At 42.7% G+C, this 27,322-nt stretch overlaps 1 protein-coding gene across 1 annotated transcript in view; it reads left to right on the plus strand.

Moving 5' to 3' along the window:
- SLC9A9 (solute carrier family 9 member A9) overlaps window positions 1-27,322 on the plus strand; it is a 657,846-nt gene that overhangs the window by 505,682 nt on the left and 124,842 nt on the right. Inside the window, exon 13 of the mRNA XM_005888754.2 lies at window positions 17,664-17,715. Coding sequence (XP_005888816.2) covers window positions 17,664-17,715 — 52 coding nt within the window. The remainder of the gene's footprint in view (window positions 1-17,663; window positions 17,716-27,322) is intronic.

Raw genomic sequence — 27,322 nt, forward strand, 5'->3', positions numbered from 1 at the left:
ATTAATAGCATTAACCATGAATTCTTTAAAGTTTTAAAATTTCATTTCCTTTTAACACAGTCCTGCATGCAGGCATACATTTTAGTCTCATGGTTAATAGCAGCTGGTTTGGCCAGAGAAAACATAATTCTTCTAGTGATTTGCTTTAATCCATTGCTGCAGGAAACTAACATTATTTTCTTCTTTTTGATGAGTCATGTAGTAACAGCTTCCTATGTTAACCAATATCTCTTCCTGTCAATTAAATTAAGATATTTATTCATTTTTAGCAAAAAACAATATTGAGACTGGATTTTCTGACTTAACTCTCTTCTGGAGATAAGCTTTTCATTAATACATTATGTCACAAAGCTGAATATTAATTACTAATAGGATCATATGGCCTTAAAAAGTGTTAACCACCCCAAAAGACAGTAGGATTTCAGTTGTTTTTAGAGGTTATGTATCACCATCTACTTCCAATTTGGGGTTTAAGTAATGGTTTTGGCAGCCATTATTTACCCCAAAGCTGTTTCCTTTTCAATTTTAGTGATTTATTAGTGTTGGTGAAACAATCTCCTTTGGCTATTTTTTTCATGTTTACATGTGGTTAATAATTCTGTACTATCTGCAGAATGTTGGTGATGGATAGCCAGAAGCAACAGATTTACTGGTGCAAAATTATTATAGAACTCAGTTCCAATGCTTTTTAATGGCTAAGTTAAAGAAACGTGTTATAAATCTTTTTAAAATTTTTAATTATTAAGATACATGGTATTACAATAACTTCAGATCATCTTCTCAACCTCCATATGCTTTAGATAAAGCATGCATTTTATCTGACAAAGCACTCCATTAGCACTCAATGTATGCATGCATGCTCAGTTGCTTCAGTCGTGTCTGACTCTTTGTGACCGCATGGACTCTAGCCCACCAGACTCCTCTGTCCACAGGATTCTCCAGGCAAAAATAGTGGAGTGGGCTGCCATGCCCTCTTCCAGGGAATCTTCCTGATCCAGGGATCAAACCCACATTTCCTGGGTCTCCTGCATTGCAGGTGTATTCTTTACCACTGAGCTACCGGGGAAGCCCATAAGCACTCAATGTATATTGGCTATTAAGCTTATAGCTGCTTTTTCGTACTCTTCCTTACTCCCATACTCCATTGTGCCCTCTCTCGGTACCTTGGTGACCTTTTGGCTTTTGTTCTTACCTCTTTCTGTTCTCAGGAATAAGCCTGGTCCAGTCACTTGTACATTGTATGAATACAAGTCCAAATATTACCTCTACCAAGTCCTTGCCTTTAAGTCTAGTCTTCAGCTGGGAATGAAGCACTTTATCTCATCCTAAGGAAGTTCAGGCATTAGTAGTTAGAGATGGTCATGATTTGGAGTAGTAGCCTTCTCAAAACATCTTGTAGATTACCTACAAGAGTTAAAACCAAGAGTTAAAGCCATGGGAGCCAAGAGTTAAAGCCAATTTGGGATGAAGAATTCAGGACAAGTGACTGGAATTATACGTTTTGCATCAATTGTCTTGTAGATAAATATCCTTCAACTTTGCAAAGCTTTATTGTTCTCTTAGAATTATTTCCAGGACATCATCCCACATAAATGTCTCTTGGTCATCATTTACTCTGGCTGGGTCAACTTCTCTCCAGGATTAGTGTTTAGAGAAATTAAATAGTTCGCTAAATGTATGTTCTGTATATCTCCCCCTCATTGTCAAAGTCCATTCTTGTTTCTTCTGGATGATTTCTCATGGGTAGAGTATATTCTTTGCATCAAGAAAATATTCCCATCCAGGGTCCTTCCCACTGATGTCTGAGCATATCAAAGAACGGTGTGAAGCCTTGCTCTGAGGGGACATCCAGACCCACATCATAAACCATGTGTGGTCTTTCCTGGAGAGCAGGGTTCAGGCCACAGTTCCGGCTGGAGTTCCTTACAGCGTGGGCTGGTTTGGAGTGAAGGAAGGAAATGTACTTCGATATTGTCATGGGAGCCTATTTGTTTGACTGTAAAGTAACCTCGATAGTTTCCAGGTTTTAAGTTTTCCACTTCTCACTCAGACAGCTGACAGTCTGGGATTTATTTTCAACCACTTTGGGTTTCACACCCACATTGAAAGCAGGCTGCTACAACCACTTTATATTCAGTAATAAAGTATCTCTCTTTTTTCTCATCCAACATCTTCAGTTTGACATTGAGAAGACACCCCACCTGATAACACACTAGAATTTAAACAAGCTAATCCACTTGAAAGGATGGTTTTTCTTCAAAGGGGATGAGCACTTGGCTCTGATAAATCCCTAATTGCCCAGGCAGGGCACCCAGAGTGAAGCCCTTAGGGAAGAAAGGGCAGATGCCTTGATAAGTTATTGCATCTGTCTTCCCACCAAAGTGTGTCAGTGTGCTTCCAGCTTAGGTCAAAAGAAATTAGTCTGTATGTTCAGTCTCAATCCGCTTTCTAATTGACTCTTATCTGTAGCCTGAAATTAGCTTACATCTTGGCAGAACTAAAGACTCCAAACTCAAGGGAAGTTTTGCCAAATTTATAGAACAGGATGTAGAGCTGCCTTTGTGTCTGTGACACGTACTTGTTTACTGGTGTTTATTTTTCAAATAACATAACGTTCTCAGCATACTTTTATGTTCCCAAATGTACTTCTAAATTTTCAGAGTGTAAACACTAGTCCCATGACTCACCTATGCATCCAGAGCTCGCCTCTGCTTCTCAGTGTTTGCACTGTAAATAAGCCTCCACCAGAACGGAAGTCACATGGAAATGGACTTTAAGGTCAGGTGATAAAGGGTGAAACACAGCTCCATTGTGGAGATAATCACAGTTCAATCTTTATCCAGGAGGCCTAAGCACTGAAGACAACAACATCCACAACCACCACAGCCGAACAGCAGCTACCACTTCTGAGCGCTGTCTCAGTGAAGTCCTGTGCTGACCCCTTACACACATCAACTCACAACACCCCCGCGGAATAGTTACTATTTACATTTCATTTCATGGAAAGAGAGGCACAGCTTCTGGCCTATAATCACACAGAAAAATGGTGGGACCAGCTTGTCAGAGTGTCTGACTCCTAATGATCATGTTATCTGCCTCTTGTTAGCTGCTAGCTAGTACTTTGAGTACACTGTGTCAACACATAATTAAAGAGAGAACAGATCCTTCTCTAGTCTGATCAGCCTGACAGTGACTCAAGAAATCTGTGCTGCATCCATAGTCTCATATAAAACAAATATCACATGGGCAATCATGGGACATCAAGACAGGAATGTGACATGAAACCTTGATCTAGCCGTTTTCAATTTGGGGATCAGACAAGTCCCAGGGATAGAAATGTGTAACCCAGCAGAGCATACTGGAGACCAACAGATGACAGTGTGTCCGTGTGCTGGTGGAGACCCAGAGTGACAGCTCTGTTCTCAGCAGCATCCCCAGACTTCCCAGTATCTTGCTCATCCACGTGAGTTCACAGTCACATCAAATACTTCATGTCCCCAAATTATGGAACCTCCCTTTCTCCCTTCACTTCAGTGGCAGATATATTATTTTATCACTCTCCAAATTTAACATCAGAGTTGCTTCTGAGTACACATTACCCTGTGAGCTCTAAATCCAGTCTTCTGATAGAAATGTCAACTGTCTACCCAGTTACTGATCAAGGGGACTCGCTATCACACCTCTGTGATATCCATCATTCTTTGCTTAAAAACAAACAAGAAATGGTGGAGCAGGTAACTTTTCTTGATACTGAGCTCACATGGACTACATCTGAGTAACCTCCATGTGGTACTGTCCCGTGTAATCGATATTAATCCAAACTACAATTTTTCTACATCTATTGCCACAGCCTTCATCCAGAAAATGTTTACCTCTTTTCAAGACTGTGATAAATTACCCTCCAGAGCCTCTTTCCTAAGCCTCTCTGTAGCCCTTCTTAAATAAGATGTCCAAACTGTCTTCAAATACTGAACGCAGTGCACCCTCTCCAGCTTCCCATGAGCATTCCCAGTCCACTGACCTTGGCCTTGAAATGCCCATTTCCTCTTATGATTCAGCCTCCATTTCAGACAAGCAAATAGTTTAAACTGTTAAGAGGGAGGGGCTGCTTTTCTCGAGCTTATAAGAATGTAGAGAGCTGACCTTGCTTCACTCACAATAGAAGTGCTCAGAACTTACTGATGCTGAGGTTCAGTTCCAGCTTCCTAATAGGATATGCCTCAGGGCACATTACCAAAAGGGAGACATGGGGGAGGTAATAAATTAGGAGATTGGGATTAACATATACAAAGTGCTGTATGTAAAATAGGTAACTGTATAGCACAGGGAACTGTACTCAATTTTTGCAATAACCTATATGTGAAAAAGAATGGATATATACATATATATATACATGCATGCATGCTCATGCTCAGTTGTGTCTGACTCTTTGGGACCCCATGGACTATAGCCTGCCAGGCTCCTCTGTCCATGGAATTTTCCAGCAAGAGTACTGGAGTGGGTTGCCATTTCCTACTCCAGGGGACCTTTCCAACCCAGGGATAGAACTTGCGTCTCCTGCATTGGAAGGCGGATCTTTTACCAACTGCGGCGCCATGTAAGAGACATACATATGTATGTCTTCCCATATATATGGGCTTCACATAAACATATATGTATGTATACATAACTTATTAACTTTTCTGTGCAACTGAAACTAATACAACACTGTAAGTCAACTATACTGCAATAATTTTTTTTAAATGAAAGAAAATCCACACATATTCCTCCATATATGGTTAAAGGCAGGGGTGAACATTCAGATATCCTGAGTAGAAACTCAGAATCATCTCAGTAGATTCCTATCCTTCCCTCCAGGTCAGTCCACCATATATCGCAACCCCCCACTCCTTCATATACAAATCTCTCAAATCCATCTCTTCTCCACTACTGCTATCTTAACTTAGACTCTTGCATGGACCATTGCAGTAGTCTACTAAATGACCATTATACCTCTAGTTTATTAATATCTCAAGTTTGCCAGTGGTTTTCCAGAACATGAATGTGATTGTTTCAATCCCTACTGCCTACAGGAATACGAAACAAAAAAACACCCTCCTTAGCATAGCATTCAGTTTGAACATACAACATTCCAGATGTTCCACATTCCAGATGTTCAAGCTGGTTTTAGAAAAGGCAGAGGAACCAGAGACCAAATTGCCAATATCCTCTGGGTCATCAAAAAAGCAAGAGAGTTCCAGAAAAACATCTACTTCTGCTTTATTGACTATGCCAAAGCCTTTGACTGTGTGGATCATAACAAACGGTGGAAAATTCTGAAAGAGATGGGAATAGCAGACCACCTGACCTGCCTCCCGAGAAACCTGTATGCACGTCAAGAAGCAACAGTTAAAACTGGACATGAAACAACAGGCTGGTTCCAGATCGGGAAAGGAGTACATCAAGGCTGTATACTGTCAACCTGCTTATTTAACTTATATGGAGAGTATATCATGTGAAATGCCAGGCTGGATGAAGCGCAAGCTGGAATCAAGATTGCCGGGAGAAATATCAGTAAACTCAGATATGCAGATGACACCACCCTTATGGCAGAAAGCGAAGAACTAAAGAGCCTGTTGATGAAAGTGAAAGAGGAGAGTGAAAAAGTTGGCTTAAAACTCAATATTAAGAAAACTAAGATCATGGCATCTGGTCCCATCACTTCATGGCAAATAGATGGGGAAATGATGGAAACAGTGAGATACTTTATATATGAGGTTCCAGAGTCACTGCAGATGGTAACTGCAGCCATGAAATTAAAAGACATTTGCCCCGTGGAACCAATAACACTGAAGAAGCTGAAGTTGAACGGTTCTATGAAGACCTACAAAACCTTTTAGAACTAACACCCAAAAAAGATGTCCTTTTCATTATAGGAGACTGGAATGCAAAAATAGGAAGTCAAGAAACACCTGGAGTAACAGGCAAATTTGGCCTTAGAATACAGAATGAAGCAAAGACTAATAGAATTTTGCCAAGAAAATGCACTGGTCATAGCAAACACCCTCTTCCAACAACACAAAAGACTCTACACATGGACATCACCAGATGGTCAACACCGAAATCAGATTGATTATATTCTTTGCAGCCAAAGATGGAGAAGCTCTATACAGTCAAAAAAGCAAGACCAGGAGCTGACTATGGCTCAGATCATGAACTCCTTATTGCCAAATTCAGACTTAAATTGAAGAAAGTAGGGAAAACCACTAGACCATTCAGGTATGACCTAAATCAAATCCCTTATGATTATACAGTGGAAGTGAGAAATAGATTTAAGGGCCTAGATCTGATAGATAGAGTGCCTGATGAACTATGGACGGAGGTTCGTGACATTGTACAGGAGACAGGAATCAAGACCATCCCCATGGAAAAGAAATGCAAAAAAGCAAAATGGCTGTCTGAGGAGGCCTTACAAATAACTGTGAAAAGAAGAGAAGTGAAAAGCAAAGGAGAAAAGGAAAGATATAAACATCTGAATGCAGAGTTCCAAAGAATAGCAAGAAGAGATAAGAAAGCCTTCTTCAGCGATCAGTGCAAAGAAATAGAGGAAAATAACAGAATGAGAAAGACTAGGGATCTCTTCAAGAAAATCAGAGATACCAAAGGAACATTTCATGCAAAGATGAGCTCGATAATGGACAGAAATGGTATGGACCTAACAGAAGCAGAAGATATTAAGAAGAGATGGCAAGAATACACAGAAGAACTGTACAAAAAAGATCTTCACGACCAAGATAATCACAATGGTGTGATCACTCACCTAGAGCCAGACATCCTGGAATGTGAAGTCAAGTGGGCCTTAGAAAGCATCACTATGAACAAAGCTAGTGGAGGTGATGGAATTCCAGTTGAGCTATTCCATATCCTGAAAGATGATGCTGTGAAAGTGCTGCACTCAATATGCGAGCACATTTGGAAAATTCAGCAGTGGCCACAGGACTGGGAAAGGTCAGTTTTCATTCCAATCCCAAAGAAAGGCAATGCCAAAGAATGCTCAAACTACCACACAATTGCACTCATCTCACACGCTAGTAAAGTAATGCTCAAAATTCTCCAAGCCAGGCTTCAGCAATATGTGAAACATGAACTTCCAGATGTTCAAGCTGGTTTTAGAAAAGGCAGTGGAACCAGGGATCAAATTGCCAACATCCGCTGGGTCATCAAAAAAGCAAGAGAGTTCCAGGAAAACATCTATTTCTGCTTTATTGACTATGCCAAAGCCTTTGACTGTGTGGATCACAATAAACTGTGGAAAATTCTTCAAGAGATGGGAATACCAGACCACCTGACTGGCCTCTTGAGAAACCTATATGCAGGTCAGGAAGCAACAGTTAGAACTGGACATGGAACAACAGACTGGTTCCAAATAGGAAAAGGAGTACATCAAGGCTATATATTGTCACCCTGCTTATTTAACTTATATGCAGAGTACATCATGAGAAACGCTGGACTGGAAGAAGCACAAGCTGGAATCAAGGCTGCTGGGAGAAATATCAATAACCTCAGATATGCAGATGACACCACCCTTATGGCAGAAAGTGAAGAGGAACTCAAAAGCCTCTTGATGAAAGTGAAAGATGGGAGTGAAAAAGTTGGCTTAAAGCTCAACATTCAGAAAATGAAGATCATGGCATCTGGTCCCATCACTTCATGACAAATAGATGGGAAACAGTGGAAACAGTGGCAGACTTCATTTTTTTGGGCTTCAAAATCACTGCAGATGGTGATTGCAGCCATGAAATTAAAAGACACTTACTTCTTGGGAGGAAAGTTATGACCAACCTAGATAGCATATTCAAAAGGAGAGACATTACTTTGCCAACAAAGGTTCGTCTAGTCAAGGCTATGGTTTTTCCTGTGGTCATGTATGGATGTGAGAGTTGGACTGTGAAGAAAGCTAAGCACCGAAGAATTGATGCTTTTGAACTGTGGTGTTGGAGAAGATTCTTGAGAGTCCCTTGGACTGCAAGGAGATCCAACCAGTCCATTCTGGGATTTCTTTGGAAGGAATGATGCTAAAGCTGAAACTCCAGTCCTTTGGCCACCTCATGCAAAGAGTTGACTCATTGGAAAAGACTCTGATGCTGGGAGGGATTGGGGTCAGGAGGAGAAGGGGACGACAGAGGATGAGATGGCTGGATGGCATCACTGACTCGATGGACATGAGTCTGAGTGAACTCCGGGAATTGGTGATGGACAGGGAGGCCTGCGGTGCCGCGATTCATGGGGTCGCAAAGAGTCGGACACAACTGAGTGACTGAACTGAACTGCACCATGGAAGAAAAGCTATGACCAACCTAGACAGCACATTAAAAGGCAGAGACATTACTTTGCCAGCAAAGGTCTGTCTGGTCAAAGCTATGGTTTCTCTGGTACTCATGTATGAATGTTAGAGTTGGACTATAAAGAAACCTGCATGTCTAAGAATTGTTGCTTTTGAACTGTGATGTTGGAGAAGACCCTTGAGAGTCCCTTGGACTGCAGGGAGATCTAACCAGTCCACCCTAAAGGAAATAAGTCCTGAATATTCATTGGAAAGACTGATGTTGAAGCTGAAACTCCAATATTTTGGCCACCTGATGTGAAGAACTGACTCATTTGAAAAGACCCTAATGCTGGGAAAGATTGAAGGTGGGAGGAGACGGGGACAACAGAGGATGAGAGGGTTGGATGGCATCACCGACTCAATGGACATGAGTTTGAGTAAACTCTGGGAGTTGGTCATGGACAGGGAAACCTGGCATGCTGTAGTCCATGGGTCACAAAGAGTCAGACACGACTGAGTGACTGAACTGAACTGAAGCATAGCAGTCAATATCCTTTATGATTTGGCCTCAAATTACTTTCTGATTTCACCCAGAGTGACTCTTCCCTCCTCAACATACATAACTCTCACAGTCTACTCGTACAGTTATTTGCTACGTCCTAAATCTACTTTGCTCTTTTAAATTTCTAGTCCTTTGCCCATGCTGTGCGCTCAGTCTGGAGTGCCCTCCCTCAACCTCTCTTTCACTAAATGCTCATGTGTTGTGGGTCCCGGTCTATTAACAGTGATGCTCTGAGCTCAGGATGCCTAAGGCACTAACTCACCATACCCTTCATAGAGACCCCACAGACATTTCCCCTACTTGGGTCAACGTGTTGGCTAGACCAGCCCTTGTGGTCTCGGTTATGATTGCAGGACACACACTTCCAGAGACTATCAGGGAATTTTAAGGAACAAGACTCATTGCTCAGAGGGTATATGTGGCACTCCTGAGGCCACACAACAAAGTCATGGGGAGAGAGAGAGAGAATAGGGATCTGGGCTCTGTCTTTATTAGAACTGAGGGTGGAGTATCTAGGTTTTTGGGTGCTAACTCTTTATTGGCTAATTAAGCTGGAATTCGGGGGAAAACAGAATCTCAGTCACTCAAGCAGTCAGTCCAGTCCTCTGGGTTATCCTAGACTTTCTGAAAGAGGGAAATTTATGGGTGGACGCAGCCTAATTCCTCACTGGTTGTTTTGCTAGGAACTGTGTCATTTAGCTGGCAATATGTTTATTGAAGATAGATGTCTTTAGAAATGGATGCCTCAACAATCAAAAGCTTAATGTCAGACACTCACACTACACTCCCTTTTCAATATCCAACTCCTCTTTGGAATGTGCCCAAGCCCTTCACAACCCATCTTGGCTGGACTCTGTTGATGAATTCCAATAATTCCGTGTACAGTGCCTACCTTGCTGTACTTTAGTTCTTTACTTCCAATGTCTGTCTTTCCAATTACATCTGGGGTCATTGATGGCAGGAATCCTGTCACTGACTTATGTATCTTAGCGTCTATTATTCATGGACTTCCCTTGTGGCTCAGCTGGTAAAGAATCACCTGCAATGTGGGAGACCTGGGTTTGATCCCTGGGTTGGGAAGATACCCTGGAGAAGGGAAAGTCGATCCACTCCACTATTCTGGCCTGGAGAATTCCATGGACTGTATAGTCCGTGGGGTTGCAAAGAATCGGACATGACTGAGTGACATTCACTTCACTTCACTTCATCTATGATTTATAGACAATCTATTCTTGGTTTTAATCTATTCTGTATTTGCCATTCAATTTGTTGTTGTTAAGTTGCTAAGTCGTGCCTGACTCTGTAGCACTGTAGCCCACCAGGCTCCTCTGTCCATGGGATTTCCCAGGTGAAACTACTAGAGTGTGTTGTCATTTCCTTCTCCAGGGGATCTCAACTCAGGGATCAAACCAGCATCTCCTGCATTAGAAGGCAGATTCTTTACCACTGAGCCACCAGGGAAGCCCCACCATTCAGTTTAGGGTATATCAATTTCTCCCTAATATCAAGAACATAAGTTAATGTTTCATAAGTGCTTCTTAAGTGGCAGCCAACATTTTACACACTTTATATGTATTAACTCATTTTATTCTTATAATAATCCATACATTGATATATATTTATCTCCATTTACAACTGAGAAAGCTGAGGTTTAGAGAGATAAGTAATTTGTCCCAAAATTATAAATGCAATAAATCCTAGAAGTGAGATTTGAACCTATACAGCCTTGCTACAGACTCCCAACTCATCTAATTACTGTGCTGCACAAAGTAAAATGAACTGGGATTTTTCCAATTATATTAGCCTATTTTTGTATTTCCCCAAAACAAATGTAAAATATTTGAGTGTTTAATTATATTAATTTTGATCATACACAAGCCTGACTAATATTTATTCAAATAACATGGGGTGGGGTTGGGGTGAAGTAGCAGATTGAGTCCCCATATGATGTTCCCATGGCTACACAATAGTCTCCAAGCCTCAGCGGGTATCTTTCAGACTCCTCCATTGTCCTCCCCTATTTGTTGTGCTCAATATCCAGTCACTCTTCCCTTACTGAAAATGTCATTTTTTTTACATTCAGCCATCAAATACAGTTCTTAAAGGAAATGGTTTCTCCTCCCCCACCACCTGGCCCCGTCAGCCACGGGGGTGGGGGAGGGGGGTGCTCAAAAGAACCAAACTGAACGGTAAGACTATTGGAATTCACACAATGAGAGTAAACCCTGGTAATATTTCACTGCCTTTCCGGAGGTGCTAAGTGATAAGGATCAGAATGGATTTTGTTGGCTTTAATGGGAAAAGTGAGCCTTTTGTTAGTTATTTACCTTGCTTCCCCTCTAAGGAAAAACCCAACTTTGGAGCATTCGTTTTGCCGTGATTGGATATGGGAGCATCCTGAGACTTCAATATGTCTAATAAAACTCTCCAAAGAATGGAGGTGCCCTGGGAAGGGAGGGATGCCCAGAGATGTGTCTGGCTCTGAAAACAGCACTGGCTGCTTGCTGTAAATGAGGAACCTGGAGTGAGATGTTCCAGGGCACAGCTGGGAATATGTGCAAAGCTCATTTTCATTTTCATTTAAATACCATAGAGGCAGCACTCAACTTGCTTAAAATTAAAAGGTACATCAAAAATGCAAAACATGGTATAAAATTTTAACCAGTCTTTTTAGTTGCTTTTTAATCCTTTACTGGCTCTTCATATTCTCTGTATTCAATTCTCTATATTATTAGACATCTTCTTGGGCTGTGTGGTAGTTCCTCCATCCACCCTCAGCTTCCCTTTCTAAAGTTGCGTGTACCTTTGTGGTTATTTATCCACTAGCTTAGCTATTCTTGGGCTTCCCAGGTGGTGCTAGTGGTAAAGAATTAGCCTACCAATGCCAAAGAGATGTCGGGAAGATCCCCTGGAGGAGGGCACAGCAACCTACTCCTGTATTCTTGCCTCGAGAATCCCATGGACAGAGGAGCCTGGCGAGCTACAGTTCACAGGGTCGCAAACAGTCAGACACAACTGAAGTGACTTAGCACATAGCACATTGCCTATTCTTTGTAATAATGTACTGTTTCCTTTTTACCTGCCTTCTCTTTGCTCTCTTTCTATCCATTCTTCCCTTCCTTCCCTTTGCTCTCTAAATGCCTTCCTTTCCTTCTTTGTTGCCCTCTCACCTCCCTAGTCCACCAGTAAATTGTGAATGAATTCCAATGTGGGAAGCTCCATAAATAGAACTGATATTTTACTGTGAAACCGGAAATCCCTGCTGTGCCCTGGCCACTACCTATGGCTCCACTGTAGCTGTTAGTTTCCACCAGAGGGTTGCCCAGTGCGGAATCGGGAACTAGAAGGGCTGAGCAGTGAGCATGGCAGTACTGAGCTCTGGCCCCGCTGATTTTAAAAAGCACCGATAATAATAAAAATAATAACCTAGGGATTTCCCTGGAAGTCCAGTGTTTAAGACTCTACCCTGCCAGTGCAGGGGACGCGGGTTCAGTCCCTCGTCGGGGAACTAAGATCCCACATGCCAGGCAGTGCAGCCAAAAGATAAAAATGAGCAGACAATAAAGAGGTTCTAGAAAGAATGATTATTTGTAAATAATAATTACATGGACAATAGCTGCTAACATGTCTTAAGAGCTTAACATGTCCTAAGCTAACACTTAACAAGTATTTTCATTTAATCTTCACCATAACTCTAGGAGAAGGAAATGGCAACCCACTCCAGTATTCTTGCCTGGGAAATCCCATGGGCAGAGGAGTCTGGTGGGCTACAGTCCATGGGGTCGCAGAGTCAGACACGACTAAGCACACACACACAACAACCCTAGGAAACAAGTTCCATCATTATCCCCATTGTACTAGCCAGAAAACCTAGGCAGTGAGCAATGCAGGTCACACAGCAAAGAAACTCTTAACAATGGGGTCCACTCACCCCTCAGTGGCCACGGGGTGACCTTGGGTCTGGGATTACAGCCAAGATTGCTGTCTCCTGAAGAGTGCTGGCTAGCCGCATGGCTGGCTCTAACCTCAGGTGAAAAGAGGGTGGGCCATCAGGACAATCACAGGTGTCCCAGGAGGGGTTCTGTCAAGAAGCAGAGGACAGAATAGAAGACGTACGGCTACTTGCCATCAGAGTCAGTGAAAACTTTAAGTGATGGCACATCTGAACAAAGTTAGTGCAGCAAGATGGATAGTCCATGATGGTGATCAGAAGAGGAAGGGCAGGAGGGGGAAGTTCAGAAAAAGAGGCAAGGCATCACAGATGGCCAGAGATGGCCAGCCTGGCCCAACCACCAACTGGAGTTTACAGAGAGTGTTCGGTCAATGGAAGAGGCACTGATCCAGGCAGGGCCAGAGCACAGGGGCCGTACTGGGCACTGAGGCTCAGAAACAAGGACATGTCCAGTTACCAGCCCTGAGGCACTGCCTCCAGGTCAGATGAGCAGAAAGCTTAGTTCAAGGCTGGGGGAAAGGTGCTGAAGAAACTGAGATATCCCCTCAGGGGTTGTACTTTATCCTACACACCGGTGATCTCGCCTGGGGAGCTTCTGTATACACATGTGATGCCACATGCCAGGGTGACGTGGTGTCTTCTTTCTAATAATCTCTCAAGATCCCATAGTATGTAGGTGATCTTATGCATAAAAGTGAGGGGACTCAAGGGTAACTCTTTACGGGGCTACTTTCACACTCTGATTTGCTTTCTCAAAGAAGAGAGTAAGAGATACAGATGCAACTGGCATGTTGGCTTAACCCTGGGGATGCCATGTGAATGTGCCATGCACGCTGATGCCAGTATACACATCACAATTGAGAAAATTGTGCAGAAAATTGCCCTTGGAGGCAATGTGGGGGTGGAGGGAGTGTGGGGGTAGACGGTTGGTCTGTGGGTGTGCAGGGTGTAGCAGAAGACAAGGTATTTTCTCAGAAGCCCTTCTAGAATGCTTCAATTATATTATGTTGTCACATACATGTATGTATTATAAACTTAAAAAGAAAAAAATGTACTAAATCTGACCGTCAGGTTGTCATACTAAACATATACACCTATGGCTAATATGGTTGATGTATGGCAGAAACCAAATAAATTTTTTTTAAATATCCTATGATAAGCCATAATGAAAAAATATAAAAAATAAAAAGGCGAGCACAGAGTTAATATGCTGACATATTGTTGCAGGCAGGAAATCTAATTGGCAGATACAAGAATTTCAAAAAGAAAAAGAATAGTAGCCAGGGACCATTTAATATGGGCATAAAGAGGTTCACATGCCTCTTGGAAATCATTATAACACAGTGAGTGTTAGATTTTATGGGGCCGGTGGTGATCCTGAGACCTCCAGTAAAGCTCTGAGTTACCCCCATCACACTGTGTTTAAGGAGGCAGGGAGCCAGGTAATATATTTTAGCAAGATTCCTATCAAAAGAAGCCAAAATCACCAGTGAGAGAAGGCTTCACTCTTAGGTGCCTTTCCTTCATAGCCCTTAAATTATAATAAACTTTTTAGATTTTTAAAAAATTAGGTCTACCCAACTGTATGCCCTGTGAGGACAGGGACCATGTCTTCTCTGTTCTCCTAGTTGCCCCAGAGGGAAATAACTCCCACTCACATAGGGTTCTGTTTCCTCAAGCCTCATAAGACTTTTTTCAATATTTATGTATTTGGCTGTTTCGGGTCTTAGTTGGAGCACACAGGATCTACGTTGCATCAATACAGAACCTTTGGTTGCTGCTCGGGAGCTCCAGAGGACGCGGGCTCAGTTGCCCCACAGCATGTGGGATCTTAACTCCCCATCCAGGAATCAAACCTTCATCCCCTGCACTGGAAGGTGGATTCTTAACCACTGAACCACCAGGGAAGACCCAAGTTCCCTGAGATGTTTAGTCTGTTCTAGGCAAGAAAGACTGCAGGCCTGGCCTCGGGAGCAGATGCTGAGCTTCCATGAAATGGGAGGTGTGGGAGGAGATGTGTTCTTCCTCTGAGAACAGCAGATCTCTTGGACCCCCGAGATGCTCTTCACGGAGTCCCGCATAAAACAGAAAGACATAAACTGTCCCCTCTTCTTCCTCTCTTCCACCTGGCTTCTGGAATAACTGAAACTAGCCCAGTCTACTCTGGTGGCTGCTGGGGAGGAAAGCCTAAACATCAGTGGAAAATCTCAGTGCTGCCTCCAACTTTAAACGTTGGGTTTCTTGTGAAATTTGACTTTTGTTCCTTCCAGTTTTCTAGACAGAGAACTGAAAAAAGGGGCCCTAAACAGATGCAGCTATGGAAAGTCCAGGGCCCTCAGTCCAGTTCACTGCCTGCATGGGTGCTGGTTAGCTCTTGGGGCTGGGGAGGGGTCCAGGCTTACTCAGTAATAAAGGCTCCTGCAGAAGCTCAGGTCCACCAGAGACATGAGAAGGGGGGCCTGGGGCCCCACTGTTCACAGAGGCTGGGCTCAGGTCAGGCTCATTGCCTAGACTCACCTCAGAAGGCTGGGCCTCAATTCCCCTCCATTCTGCCTCCCCTACTCCTTCCTCCTTTCCTTCCAGGATCCCACACTCTCTATCCTCTTCCGGCCCCCTCCTTCCTCTCCCCCCTCCCCACTTCCTCCCCCCTCCCCCTCCCTCTCCCTCCTCTCCTTTACCCCTCCCCCTCCCCCCTCTCTCCCCTCCCTTCTCATCCCTCTAGGCCCCTCCTTTCTCCTTCCTGACCCCCTTTCCCTCCCTCCTCTCATCCTTCTCTCCCCCCAGCTTCAATAAAACAGGTCAAATAGCTCTTTCTACTCTAAGAAAATCAAAGGTTAGCCTCCACCAGAGGCTCTTTCCAGTTACCTGAAGTCCAAAAGATTCCACACCCAGTAAACAGCTACCTACTTCCCCCACCCTGGGTTAGCGAGAAGGGGCCCTTCAGGCCCAGAGGCCACTAGTCTTTGAAGAATCAGAGGTGTTTGCAACCGGCGCCTCTGCACAGTGGCCTTCCTTTCACAGGCTAGCACATCGGCAGGACTGGTGTTGTCCACCTGCCTCCCCTCCCCCACCCAGAGAACAGAACTGGAGCACTAAGGAAGAATTTCCGGGAGCAGGAGGGCTAGGAAAGACTCCAAAGCGCTGGAGGTTGTGGTGTTCTCAGGAAAGGCTCTGGCCGAGCTTGAGCAGGTGGCTGAGGCCCTGAGCCACCACCCCCCACCCCATCCTGCCTGCCACAGGCAGAGGCCCACTGCCCAGAGCAGAGGAAGTTCAAGCTCCAGGCCCTCACGCGCTCCGGCCCTTCCAAGGCCCTGGGAAGAGCCCCAGCATTGTGTTCCCAGGGTCCTATGTTTTTGTAAGATTTGCAAAAGGAATAGATTTTAACCACTGTTGGGTTGGATCGCTGTTTCTTTCTACTACCGTCTCCTCTCGGTCTTACTTCGCCCCGGTCAGATGGCTCTGGTGTGGCCCTGGGCATCTGGGGGGTCTGACCAAGGGGAAACTGAACTGGGAGTGCATTCAGCTTATACTCAGTGGGGTTTTGTGGTCTGCTGTCACTCTGTGAAGGGCAAGCCACTGCTGGTCCTACTGCAGGGACCGCTCACAGGACCAGCGCCACGAGGCTGAATCCAAGTTGAATGTGTTCTGTGGTACCTGGCTTCTCAAGTCTATGGTTAGCGGAGGAAAAACAAGGCTTGAAATGTCCTGAGCCAGAAGCTAATCTGTGGAAAACTCTGCCAGTTGTGAGATGTGTAAAATTCTAAGTGGAGGATTCCGTTCTCATCAATGCGCCGTCAAAATGGAAATTCAAGAATACTTATATTCAGTGATGCAGCACTTACACTGATAAATGTACTGGGTAGTAGTGTTGACGAGAATCGCTTGAAGGGAAATTTATCAGAAATCTTGTCTTTTCAGGGTATTAATCTTTAGCAGTTTTGCACACAGCAAGTATGTCTGTGTAAGGAAGCACGCTATAATGACTCCCAATTATTAATAATTTCCATCAGTCTTGCTAGAGGAAAGACTACCTTATCTTCCCATTCTCTCTTATACAAAGTCATTATATCATGTAAACAGAGTAAGAAAGTATGCAGGCAAAACTCAGGAGGAAAAGTTATTTTAGAGGTATATCAGACAGTAAATTAGTTAGAACATTATACGTCTTATAAATTTTGAGATGTCTGTTGCACAGATTTTAAAATGATTAATTGTGTTACAATTTATTTTCTTGTTGTAAAGAGTCACTTTCATACCTCATTTTGTATTTGTATTTTTGCATTAATTTGCTCAAAGAGAGCCCCCTAAATCGTATAGGTCCCACAAACCTGGATCCTCCCTACTGCCAGCCTCCATGAGCATCTGGATGAAAGATCAGATTTTTCCCTAAATAAAATATTGTAAAGCAACTAAAAAAACCTTTTGTTTGTTTGTTTGTTCCTGTCCTGGGAAGCCTGCTGCAGCCCGGGCCCCCACATCCCCGGAGCAGTGTGGTCAGTGAGTCCTGCCAGAGAAGCAGGTGGCCCTCCCTCCAGGAGGCCTGTTTGGGGGCCCTGGAGGTCTTTCCCTGAGGGCTTCGCTCCCAGATTCTCTTGCTGGGAAAGACAGCAGTGGGGAACAGCTGTCGGTGCTCCATTGCACCAGCTGTACAGAGGCCCAGCTGTGCGAGCTCTCCTGTTCCCATAAATCTATTTGATGTTCCCTGGACTCAGAGAGAGGTACAAGGGTTTTCTGCCAAACCAGTCCTCTGATTCGTACTGTCTTTGGTTCAGGTGGTCTGACCTAAGAGACTGTCTCGTCTCATCTGCACAAGACCCTTACCAGTTCTCTCTTCTCTTTAACAGGGTTGGTGTGGACCTGGATGAAGATCAGAAGGAGGAACCCTCCTCACACCAGGCAAGTCAAAAAAGCGGAGGCATAGAGAACAACAGCCTGAGCTGTTCTGTTTCATAGCCAGGAAGCCCCATTCTAAAGGGGGGCTATTTTCTCAGATAAAGCAAATCAGATGACTATAAAACACGTGGGAATTCAGGGTGTCTATAACCTTTGTATCACCTCTAGGGTGCTTAGGACCAGCAGACACTTGTGCCTTCTTTGTGGCCTCAGGAAGCCTGGAAGCTGCAGTGTGGGAGCAAAAGCACAGCTCTTGTCATCAGGCAGCCTGGAGTTCAAATCCCTGCCCAGCAACTTGCTTGCTGTGGTCATTTCAGTGAAATTGATTTGATGCATGTTCAACACATGTGGGGCACAAAACAGATGGGCCTGCTTCTCCTGCGTGACTTCTCATTTATCAGGTTGAGGTATACAGAAATACAGAAACGTTAAAAATCTGCAAAAGCACAGCCTGAAAATCCTAAGGGAAAATAGTTCAGGACAACATGCTGTCACCTCAAGTAAGAGAAGTGTAGTCTCCAACCTCTGGGCTTGAATCTAACATCAGAGTAAAATCTATCATTGGCAATTTCGCTTTAGTTGTTTTTCACTTGGTACCCAAAGTTAACAACTGTGTAGCCATGTTGCACCTTTTGCTGAAATTGCAGGTAGACAGACATGAAATCCCAGGTAGAACAGCATCATAAATAAGTGATGCTGCTTAATGAATCGTGTCCTGATCCTATCTGAATTTGAAGAGAATCCATCTCTTTTATCTCGTGGCTTCTTCCTACCATCACATCAATGAGACACAGCTGGTTAGTGCTGCCAGGCAAGATGCTGCCGCTTTCCTGGTTCACACAAAGAAGGAAGGATGTTATGCTCTACAATAAGGGCTGGAAAATTAAGTTGGCAATGATCCGGCTCATATGCACTTTGAATTTCTTTTGCCACATGTGTTCCAAGGTCAGGCTAGTGCTGTTTTCACTGACTTTATTGCCCAGGAAAGACACCTAACTGCAGGACTGAGCCCAGCAGGGGTATCAGCACACTGGGATTAGGGCCAGAGTATTGACCTTGGAAAGGTGATCAAAACCGTCTCCTTACACTGGTGGGCTGTAATGAGTGAGCAGGAAGGGCTCCTGGTTAGGATTTTCACAAAGCATTTTATCTCATGCAGGTCAACTAATCCCTTCTCCTACTTTCAAGCAAAGCTTTTATCTAAGTTTTGTTCTTCTCCTATATCTTTTTCTTAAAAAAAAAAAAAAGTGATATAATAAGAAAATTGATCAAAGAAAATTCTTCATCTTCTTCTAACTAACTGCCTAATACTTTACAGTTACATGTAATTATTGGTAAGATTATCTGCTAGCTTAAATTTTTTCTTTTATAATTTAAATGTATTTTATTTTCGCTCATTCACACCATTGTCAATTTAGTAACAATTCTTACCTGAAAATACTTTTAATCAGTTGAAAGTACTTTTTTGTTGTTCTTAGAGAAATGAGATATACCACATAGTACAGTGAAAATTGTACCCCAGTAGGTGAGTGACAAAGAATCCAACTGCCAATACAGAAGATGTGGGTTTGATCCCTGGGTCAGGAAGATCCCCTGGAGAAGGAAATGGCAATCCACTCCAGCACTTTTGCCTAGAAAATTGCATGGACAGAGGAGCCTGGCAGGCTACATGGGGTTGCAAAAGAGTCAAACATGACTTGGAGATTAAACAACAGTGAAAACTGCATGCTATTTGGATCTTCTACAAGCTTTTTACATCTTTGAGTCTTAATTTTCCTATCTATATAACGCAAATGATAATAATGTCTACTTCTCCAGGTTGTTAAAACAATCAAGTGAAATTATAGTTATGAAGACTACCTAACTTAATCTCATTAAAACCATCTTATCTCATAAACTATTTGATGAAGCAGCTTATACCACCACATATGATAAAATAATAGTGAAATATTTTTAAGAATTTTAAAACTCAGTTTAAAAAATTTATAAAAGCAGGAAGACGAAAACCAGAGAAGTAAAAAAAAAAATCGTAAATAAAAGATCATAAGGTCCTATATACTTGCTAAAGTTGAGCCACAAGTAAGCTTGTTGGTAGCCAAAGAGGTGGGAAAGGAAGTAATAATTAGCAATATACTAAGTTATTATACTTAGAAAAATTACACTCACTCCCCAAGCTGTACAAAGCTTCACAGACCACAATGCTTTAAAAGAATTTTCTCACTTGAGGCTTCCTGTAGAGGACACGTAAGGAGCTGTCTAACTAACTTGCATGTAATTTGCATGGTTTCTACTGCTCTTCTGCTGCTTAAAAATAGTTTTAATTTTAAGAAGTGTCCTAGAATTGTTCTTATTCATGCTGCTTGACTACTAAGATGACTACATTTCAGATAAAGGTTTTCATCACATTTTGCAATAATTTTTATTTTCAATGTCAAGTACAGGAAACAGTGGGCTCAGACCACAAGTAACAAACCACAGTGTCCATGCAGCTGCCATTTAGCCTGGACAGAGGGGGTTTTGGGGGACTTTTCAAACCATGTGTCAAAAACCTCTTTGCCCTCATTTTGCCTGACAGCTCTTTGCTTATTATCAGCATCTGTTGCTCTGACTATAGAGCATAAACTTAATTCTTAGGAGGACTGTATTTTTCCACTCAGTTTGCATTTTATTAAATTGGCTTTGCATTAACAAACAGGTATCTTTGCAGTGGTCAACTTCTGAAAAAAAGACTTTATTCTTAGTTGTTGTTCAGTTGCTCAGTCATGTCCAGCTCTTTTGCAACCCCATGGACTGCAGCTCGCTAGGCTCCTCTCCTGGGATTTCCTGGGGCAGAATACTGGAGTGGGGTGCTATTTCCTTCTCCAAGGGATCTTCCCGACCCAGGGAACAAACCCGCATCTCCTGCATTGGCAGGTGGATTCTTTACCACTGAGCCACCAGGGAAGCTTGCCTTATTCTTATCAGAAGCTAAATTTTTTCAGATAATTATGGCAATTACTGATCATAATTTTGATCACTCTCAAAATCAATAATAAGCATATGTAATGACATGTACATATCTTTGAAGGAATTTCCTCTTTCTCTGTTTCTGGAGAGTAAAATAGCCTTTGGAAAGTAGGAACTTGCAGCTGTGACTACCCAGCCGTGTCACGATTTTCCTTTTTGCCTTGTAACACCTCGGAAGTGTGAATGATATTACATTCTTACCCATTCCAAGCCCAGAAGCTTTAGAAAGCATGTTCCACAAGCAGATACTAAACTTTAAATATATACTGTATGCAAATGTGCCACTTCAAGAAATGAAAGGTATTGCAGCTGTGAAATTTATTTCTCTTAAATGTAAAAAAAAAAATAAAAATAAAAACACCCTCAGACAAACTTCCCCCTTTGACAGGAAGTTTTCCTTGTACTTGATGCTGTGTCCTTGGCATCACAGCATTCAGAAAAGGTGAGACCCATTGGAGCACCATACCTGCCTTCTTAGTTCAATAAAAAAATTCCTGCTACCCAAGAAGGGCCACCACTATGGCTTCTCCTTTTCCTGCTTGCTATCTTTCATGATCATCCTGATATTTGTAGAGTGCTAACTATTGTTGTTAGCACTTCTGAATGTTAATACTTTAGCTGTGTTAACTCATTTACCCAGGTAAACCTATGGGTAGGTGCTATTATTATACTTGTATTTTAAATAAGGAAACTGTACACAGAGAATTTAAATAACTTGCTGAAGGACACATAGTGAGAAGAGGTGAAATTCGAACCCAGATAATCTGGTTCCAGAACTTCCACTCTTAATGGATGTGCATGCATCTGTTCATCCATTCATTCATTCATTCGTACAAGCCACTATGTCAGGCAGGAATCTAAGTGAGGTGCCTGAATCTAAGTGAGGTGAGGAGGAGGCATCAGTTACCAATTCAAAGTCACCCTCACAGAGCTTACACTCTAGTGGGGGACACAGAGAAGAAAGTAGTAAACCTCTATACACTGTCAGTTCAGAGAATAATAACAATGGAGCAGGGAAGAGGATGGAGAACAGCAGAGGAAAGGCTATGGCTGGCTTCCTTTCTGAGGAAGTGGCCTTTGATTAGACACCTGAACAATATGCAGAAGTGAGATATGCACATAGGCTCTGGGGTCAACGGGCCAGGCAGAGGGAACAGCAAGGATGACGTCACAGTGGGTTACAGTGTACTCCATACACCGCAGGCATGTATATGTATATGTATATGTATATGCTCCCTCAGCTCCATACCATGTGGCTGGAGCTGAGGGAGCAAGGTGGAAGCAAATGGAGAAGGTGTGGGAGAGACCAAGAGGGGCCAGATCATTGGCCATGGTGGTGGATCAATGAAAGAGATGGGAATACCAGACCACCTGATCTGCCTCTTGAGAAATTTGTATGCAGGTCAGGAAGCAACAGTTAGAACTGGACATGGAACAATAGACTGGTTTCAAATAGGAAAAGGAGTTCGTCAAGGCTGTATATTGTCACCCTGCTTATTTAACTTATATGCAGAGTACATCATGAGAAACGCTGGACTGGAAGAAACACAAGCTGGAATCAAGATTGCCGGGAGAAATATCAATAACCTCAGATATGCAGATGACACCACCCTTATGGCAGAAAGTGAAGAGGAACTCAAAAGCCTCTTGATGAAGGTGAAAATGGAGAGTGAAAAAGTTGGCTTAAAGCTCAACATTCAGAAAACGAAGATCATGGCATCCAGTCCCACCACTTCATGGGAAATAGATGGGGAAACAGTGGAAACAGTCTCAGACTTTATTTTTCTAGGCTCCAAAATCACTGCAAATGGTGACTGCAGCCATGAAATTAAAAGACGCTTTTAAGGAAAGTTATGACCAACCTAGATAGCATATTCAAAAGCAGAGACATTACTTTGCCAACAAAGGTTCGTCTAGTCAAGGCTATGGTTTTTCCTGTGGTCATGTATGGATGTGAGAGTTGGACTGTGAAGAAGGCTGAGAGCCGAAGAATTGATGCTTTCAAACTGTGGTGTTGGAGAAGACTCTTGAGAGTCCCTTGGACTGCAAGGAGATCCAACCAGTCCATTCTGAAGGAGATCAGCCCTGGGATTTCTTTGGAAGGAATGATGCTAAAGCTGAAACTCCAGTCCTTTGGCCACCTCATGCGAAGAGTTGACTCATTGGAAAAGACTCTGATGCTGGGAGGAATTGGGGGCAGGAGGAGAAGGGGATGACAGAGGATGAGATGGCTGGATGACATCACTGACTCGATGGACGTGAGTCTGAGTGAACTCCGGGAGTTGGTGATGGACAGGGAGGCCTGGGGTGCTGCAATTCATGGGGTGGCAAAGAGTCGGACATGACTGAGCAACTGATCTGATCTGATCTGATGTATGATGGAAGCAAAAACTTTTAGGTTTGGAACTTAAACCAACTTTTTTAAAAACTCATTTTTCTTCCATTTCCAACTCTGCCAACTATTATTGTTCAGTTTAGTTCAGTCGCTCAGTCATGTCTGACTCTTTGCGACCCCATGAATTGCAGCACGCTAGGTCTCCCTGTCCATCACCAACTCCCAGAGTTCACCTAGACTCGCATCCATTGAGTCAGTGATGCCATCCAGCCATCTCATCCTCTGTCGTCCCCTTCTCCTCCTGCCCCCAATTCCTCCCAGCATCAGAGTCTTTTCCAATGAGTCAACTCTTCGCATGAGGTGGCCAAAGGACTGGAGTTTCAGCTTTAGCATCATTCCTTCCAAAGAAATCCCAGGGCTGATCTCCTTCAGAATGGACTGGTTGGATCTCCTTGCAGTCCAAGGGACTCTCAAGAGTCTTCTCCAACACCACAGTTCGAAAGCATCAGTTCTTCAGCTCTCAGCCTTCTTCACAGTCCAACTCTCACATCCATACATGACCACAGGAAAAACCATAGCCTTGACTAGACGAACCTTTGTTGGCAAAGGAATGTGTCTGCTTTTGAATATGCTATCTAGGTTGGTCATAACTTTCCTTCCAAGAAGTAAGTGTCTTTTAGTTTCATGGCTGCAGTCACCATCTGCAGTGGTTTTGGAGCCCAAAAAAATAAAGTCTGACACTGTTTCCATTGTTTCCCCATCTATTTCCCATGAAGTGATAGGACCAGATGCCATGATCTTCGTTTTCTGAATGTTGAGCTTTAAGCCAACTTTTTCACTCCCATCTTTCACTTTCATCAAGAGGCTTTTGAGTTCCTCTTCACTTTCTGCCATAAGGGTGGTGTCATCTGCATATCTGAGGTTATTGATATTTCTCCCGGCAATCTTGATTCCAGCTTGTGCTTCTTCCGGTCCAGCGTTTCTCATGATGTACTCTGCATATAAGTTAAATAAGCAGGGTGACACTATACAGCCTTGACATACTCCTTTTCCTATTTGGAACCAGTCTGTTGTTCCATGTCCAGTTCTAACTGTTGCTTCCTGACCTGCATACAAATTTCTCAAGAGGCAGATCAGGTGGTCTGGTATTCCCATCTCTTGAAGAATTTCCCACAGTTTATTTTGATCCACACAGTCAAAGGCTTTGGCATAGTCAATAAAGCAGAAATAGATGTTTTTCTGGAACTCTCTTGCTTTTTCCATGATCCAGCAGATGTTGGCAATTTGATCTGGTTCCTCTGCCTTTTCTAAAACCAGCTTGAACATCAGGAAGTTCATGGTTCACATATTGCTGAAGCCTGGCTTGGAGAATTTTGAGCATTACTTTACTAGCGTGTGAGATGAGTACAATTGTGCGGTTTGAGCATTCTTTGGCATTGCCTTTCTTTGGGATTGGAATGAAAACTGACATTTTCGAGTCCTGTGGCCACTGCTGAGTTTTCCAAATTTGCTGGCATATTGAGTGCAGCACTTTCACAGCATCGTCTTTCAGGATTTGAAATAGCTCCACTGGAATTCCATCACCTCCACTAGCTTTGTTCGTAGTGATGCTTTCTAAGGCCCACTTGACTTCACATTCCAGGATGTCTGGCTCTAGGTGAGTGATCACACCATTGTGATTATCTTGGTCGTGAAGATCTTTTTTGTACAGTTCTTCTGCGTATTCTTGCCATCTCTTCTTAATATCTTCTGCTTCTGTTAGGTCCATACCATTTCTGTCCTTTATCGAGCCCATCTTTGCATGAAATGTTCCCTTGGTAACTCTAATTTTCTTGAAGAGATCTCTAGTCTTTCCCATTCTATTGTTTTCCTCTGTTTCTTTGCATTGATTGCTGAGGAAGGCTTTCTTATCTCTTCTTGCTATTCTTTGGAACTCTGCATTCAGATGTTTATATCTTTCCTTTTCTCCTTTGCTTTTTGCTTCTCTTCTTTTCACAGCTATTTGTAAGGCCTCCTCAGACAGCCATTTTGCTTTTTTGCATTTCTTTTCCATGGGGATGGTCTTGATCCCTGTCTCCTGTACAATGTCATGAACCTCATTCCATAGTTCACCAGGCACTCTATCTATCAGATCTAGTCCCTTAAATCTATTTCTCACTTCCACTGTATAATCATAAGGGATTTGATTTAGGTCATACCTGAATGGTCTAGTGGTTTTCCCTACTTTCTTCAATTTAAGTCTGAATTTGGCAATAAGGAGTTCATGATCTGAACCACAGTCAGCTCCTGGTCTTGTTTTTGCTGCCTGTATAGAGCTTCTCCATCTTTGGCTGCAAAGAATATGATCAGTCTGATTTTGGTGTTGACCATCTGGTGATGTCCATGTATAGAGTCTTCTCTTGTGTTGTTGGAAGAGGGTGTTTGCTATGACCAGTGCATTTTCTTGGCAAAACTCTATTAGTCTTTGCCCTGCTTCATTCAGTATTCCAAGGCCAAATTTGCCTGTTACTCCAGGTGTTTCTTGACTTCCTACTTTTGCATTCCAGTCCCGTAAAATGAAAAGGACATCTTTTTTGGGTTTTAGTTCTAAAAGGTCTTGTAGGTCTTCATAGAACTGTTCAACTTCAACTTCTTCAGCGTTACTCATTGGGGCATAGACTTGGATTACTGTGATATTGAATGGTTTGCCTTGGAAATGAACAGAGATCATTCTGTCGTTTTTGAGATTGCATCCAAGTACTGCATTTCGGACTCGTTTGTTGACCATTATGGCTACTCCATTTCTTCTGAGGGATTACTGCCTGCAGTAGTAGATATAATGGTCATAGTTACTAAATTATCTGACTCTTTTGCAACCCCATGGACTATAGCCCTCCAGGCCATTCTGTCCATGGGATTCTCCAGGCAAGAATACTGGAGTGGGTAGCCATTCCCTTCTTCAGGGGATCTTCCCTTCCCAGGGATCGATCCCAGAACTCCTGCTTTTGCAGGTGGATACTTTACCACTGAGGAAGCCCTGTCAACTGATTAACAGTTAACTGCCAACAATGAACAAGGAGGTTAATTTTCATCTTTTAAAATATAACTTTATTTTTAATACTCTGTGCTCTCTTAAGGCTAACTTCCAATTTTATTTTTGCTTCTGAAAATCCCTTCATTGAAATTCTGATGTTTGTTGTCATTCATGCTTGTGTGTAACCTGGGTAGATCAGTTCTGGTCACCGTAGCTTAAGGAAGTCAAAGCAGAGCTGAGAAAGGTCCAGAGAAGGGCAGCTTCAGTGAGCAGAGGAGGTTTAAAAGAATCAGGATTTCTCCAGCAGAAATGACTAGCACCACAAAGGGCTGCAACGAAGTGTCTTTAAAAATATGGAGCATGTGAGTCAGGTGAACAAAGACTTGCGTGCCAGATCCCAGAAAACCATAACCTAGAACATCCTTACATCTGAAAAAGCTCATTTGGAGAAGAATAAAAGTACTTGTTCTTCTGCACAATTGACACTTAGTACTCAGAGTCATCTGGAGTTACGAGACTGGAAATACAAGCAGGTTCAGCAGGGAAAGAGATTCATTAACAGATGGTAGGGTCATCTAGTCATTAAGTAATATTTAATTTTGCCTTGTGAATATTTTCTAATATTTCTAACAAACTTATAGGAAACAGGATAAAGATTCCCACAAGTATGTTCCTCAGATTTAGCAATTATCAATATTTTTTTCATACTTGCTATTGGAGTTGGCCTCATAGAATGGGAATCCCATGGTACATACCAACAAATATTTCAGAAATAAAATACTAGCCTCTAAAGGGCTTCCCTGATAACTCAGTTGGTAAAGAATCCGTCTGCAATGCAGTAGACCCCAGTTCAATTCCTGGGTCAGGAAGATCCCCTGGAGAATGGATAAGGCTACCCACTCCAGTAATCTTGGGCTTTCCTTGTGGCTCAGCTGACAAAGAATCTACAATGCGGGAGACCTGGGTTTGATCCCTGTTTTGGGAAGCCTCTAAAATTGATCTGATCCATATGAGAGTTTTTTTTTATTTTAATGTTATTGCAACTAATAGTTCTGTATGAAAAAGTAAATGACTGTTTCAGAGCAAGTATCTTGAGTTTTTTGGGGGCCAACACTGAATTTATTTTGATTTTACTTGTTCATGCTTATACACTGAAAAGAGTACAACCTACCCACTACTATTTTTACTAAGACTAAATTCCATGTATATACATATATGTCTTACCTGAAGATTCTATAATTTCATGCTTTAGAAAG

Source organism: Bos mutus, chromosome 1, assembly GCF_027580195.1.
Source record: "Bos mutus isolate GX-2022 chromosome 1, NWIPB_WYAK_1.1, whole genome shotgun sequence".
NCBI classification, from domain to species: domain Eukaryota; kingdom Metazoa; phylum Chordata; class Mammalia; order Artiodactyla; family Bovidae; genus Bos; species Bos mutus.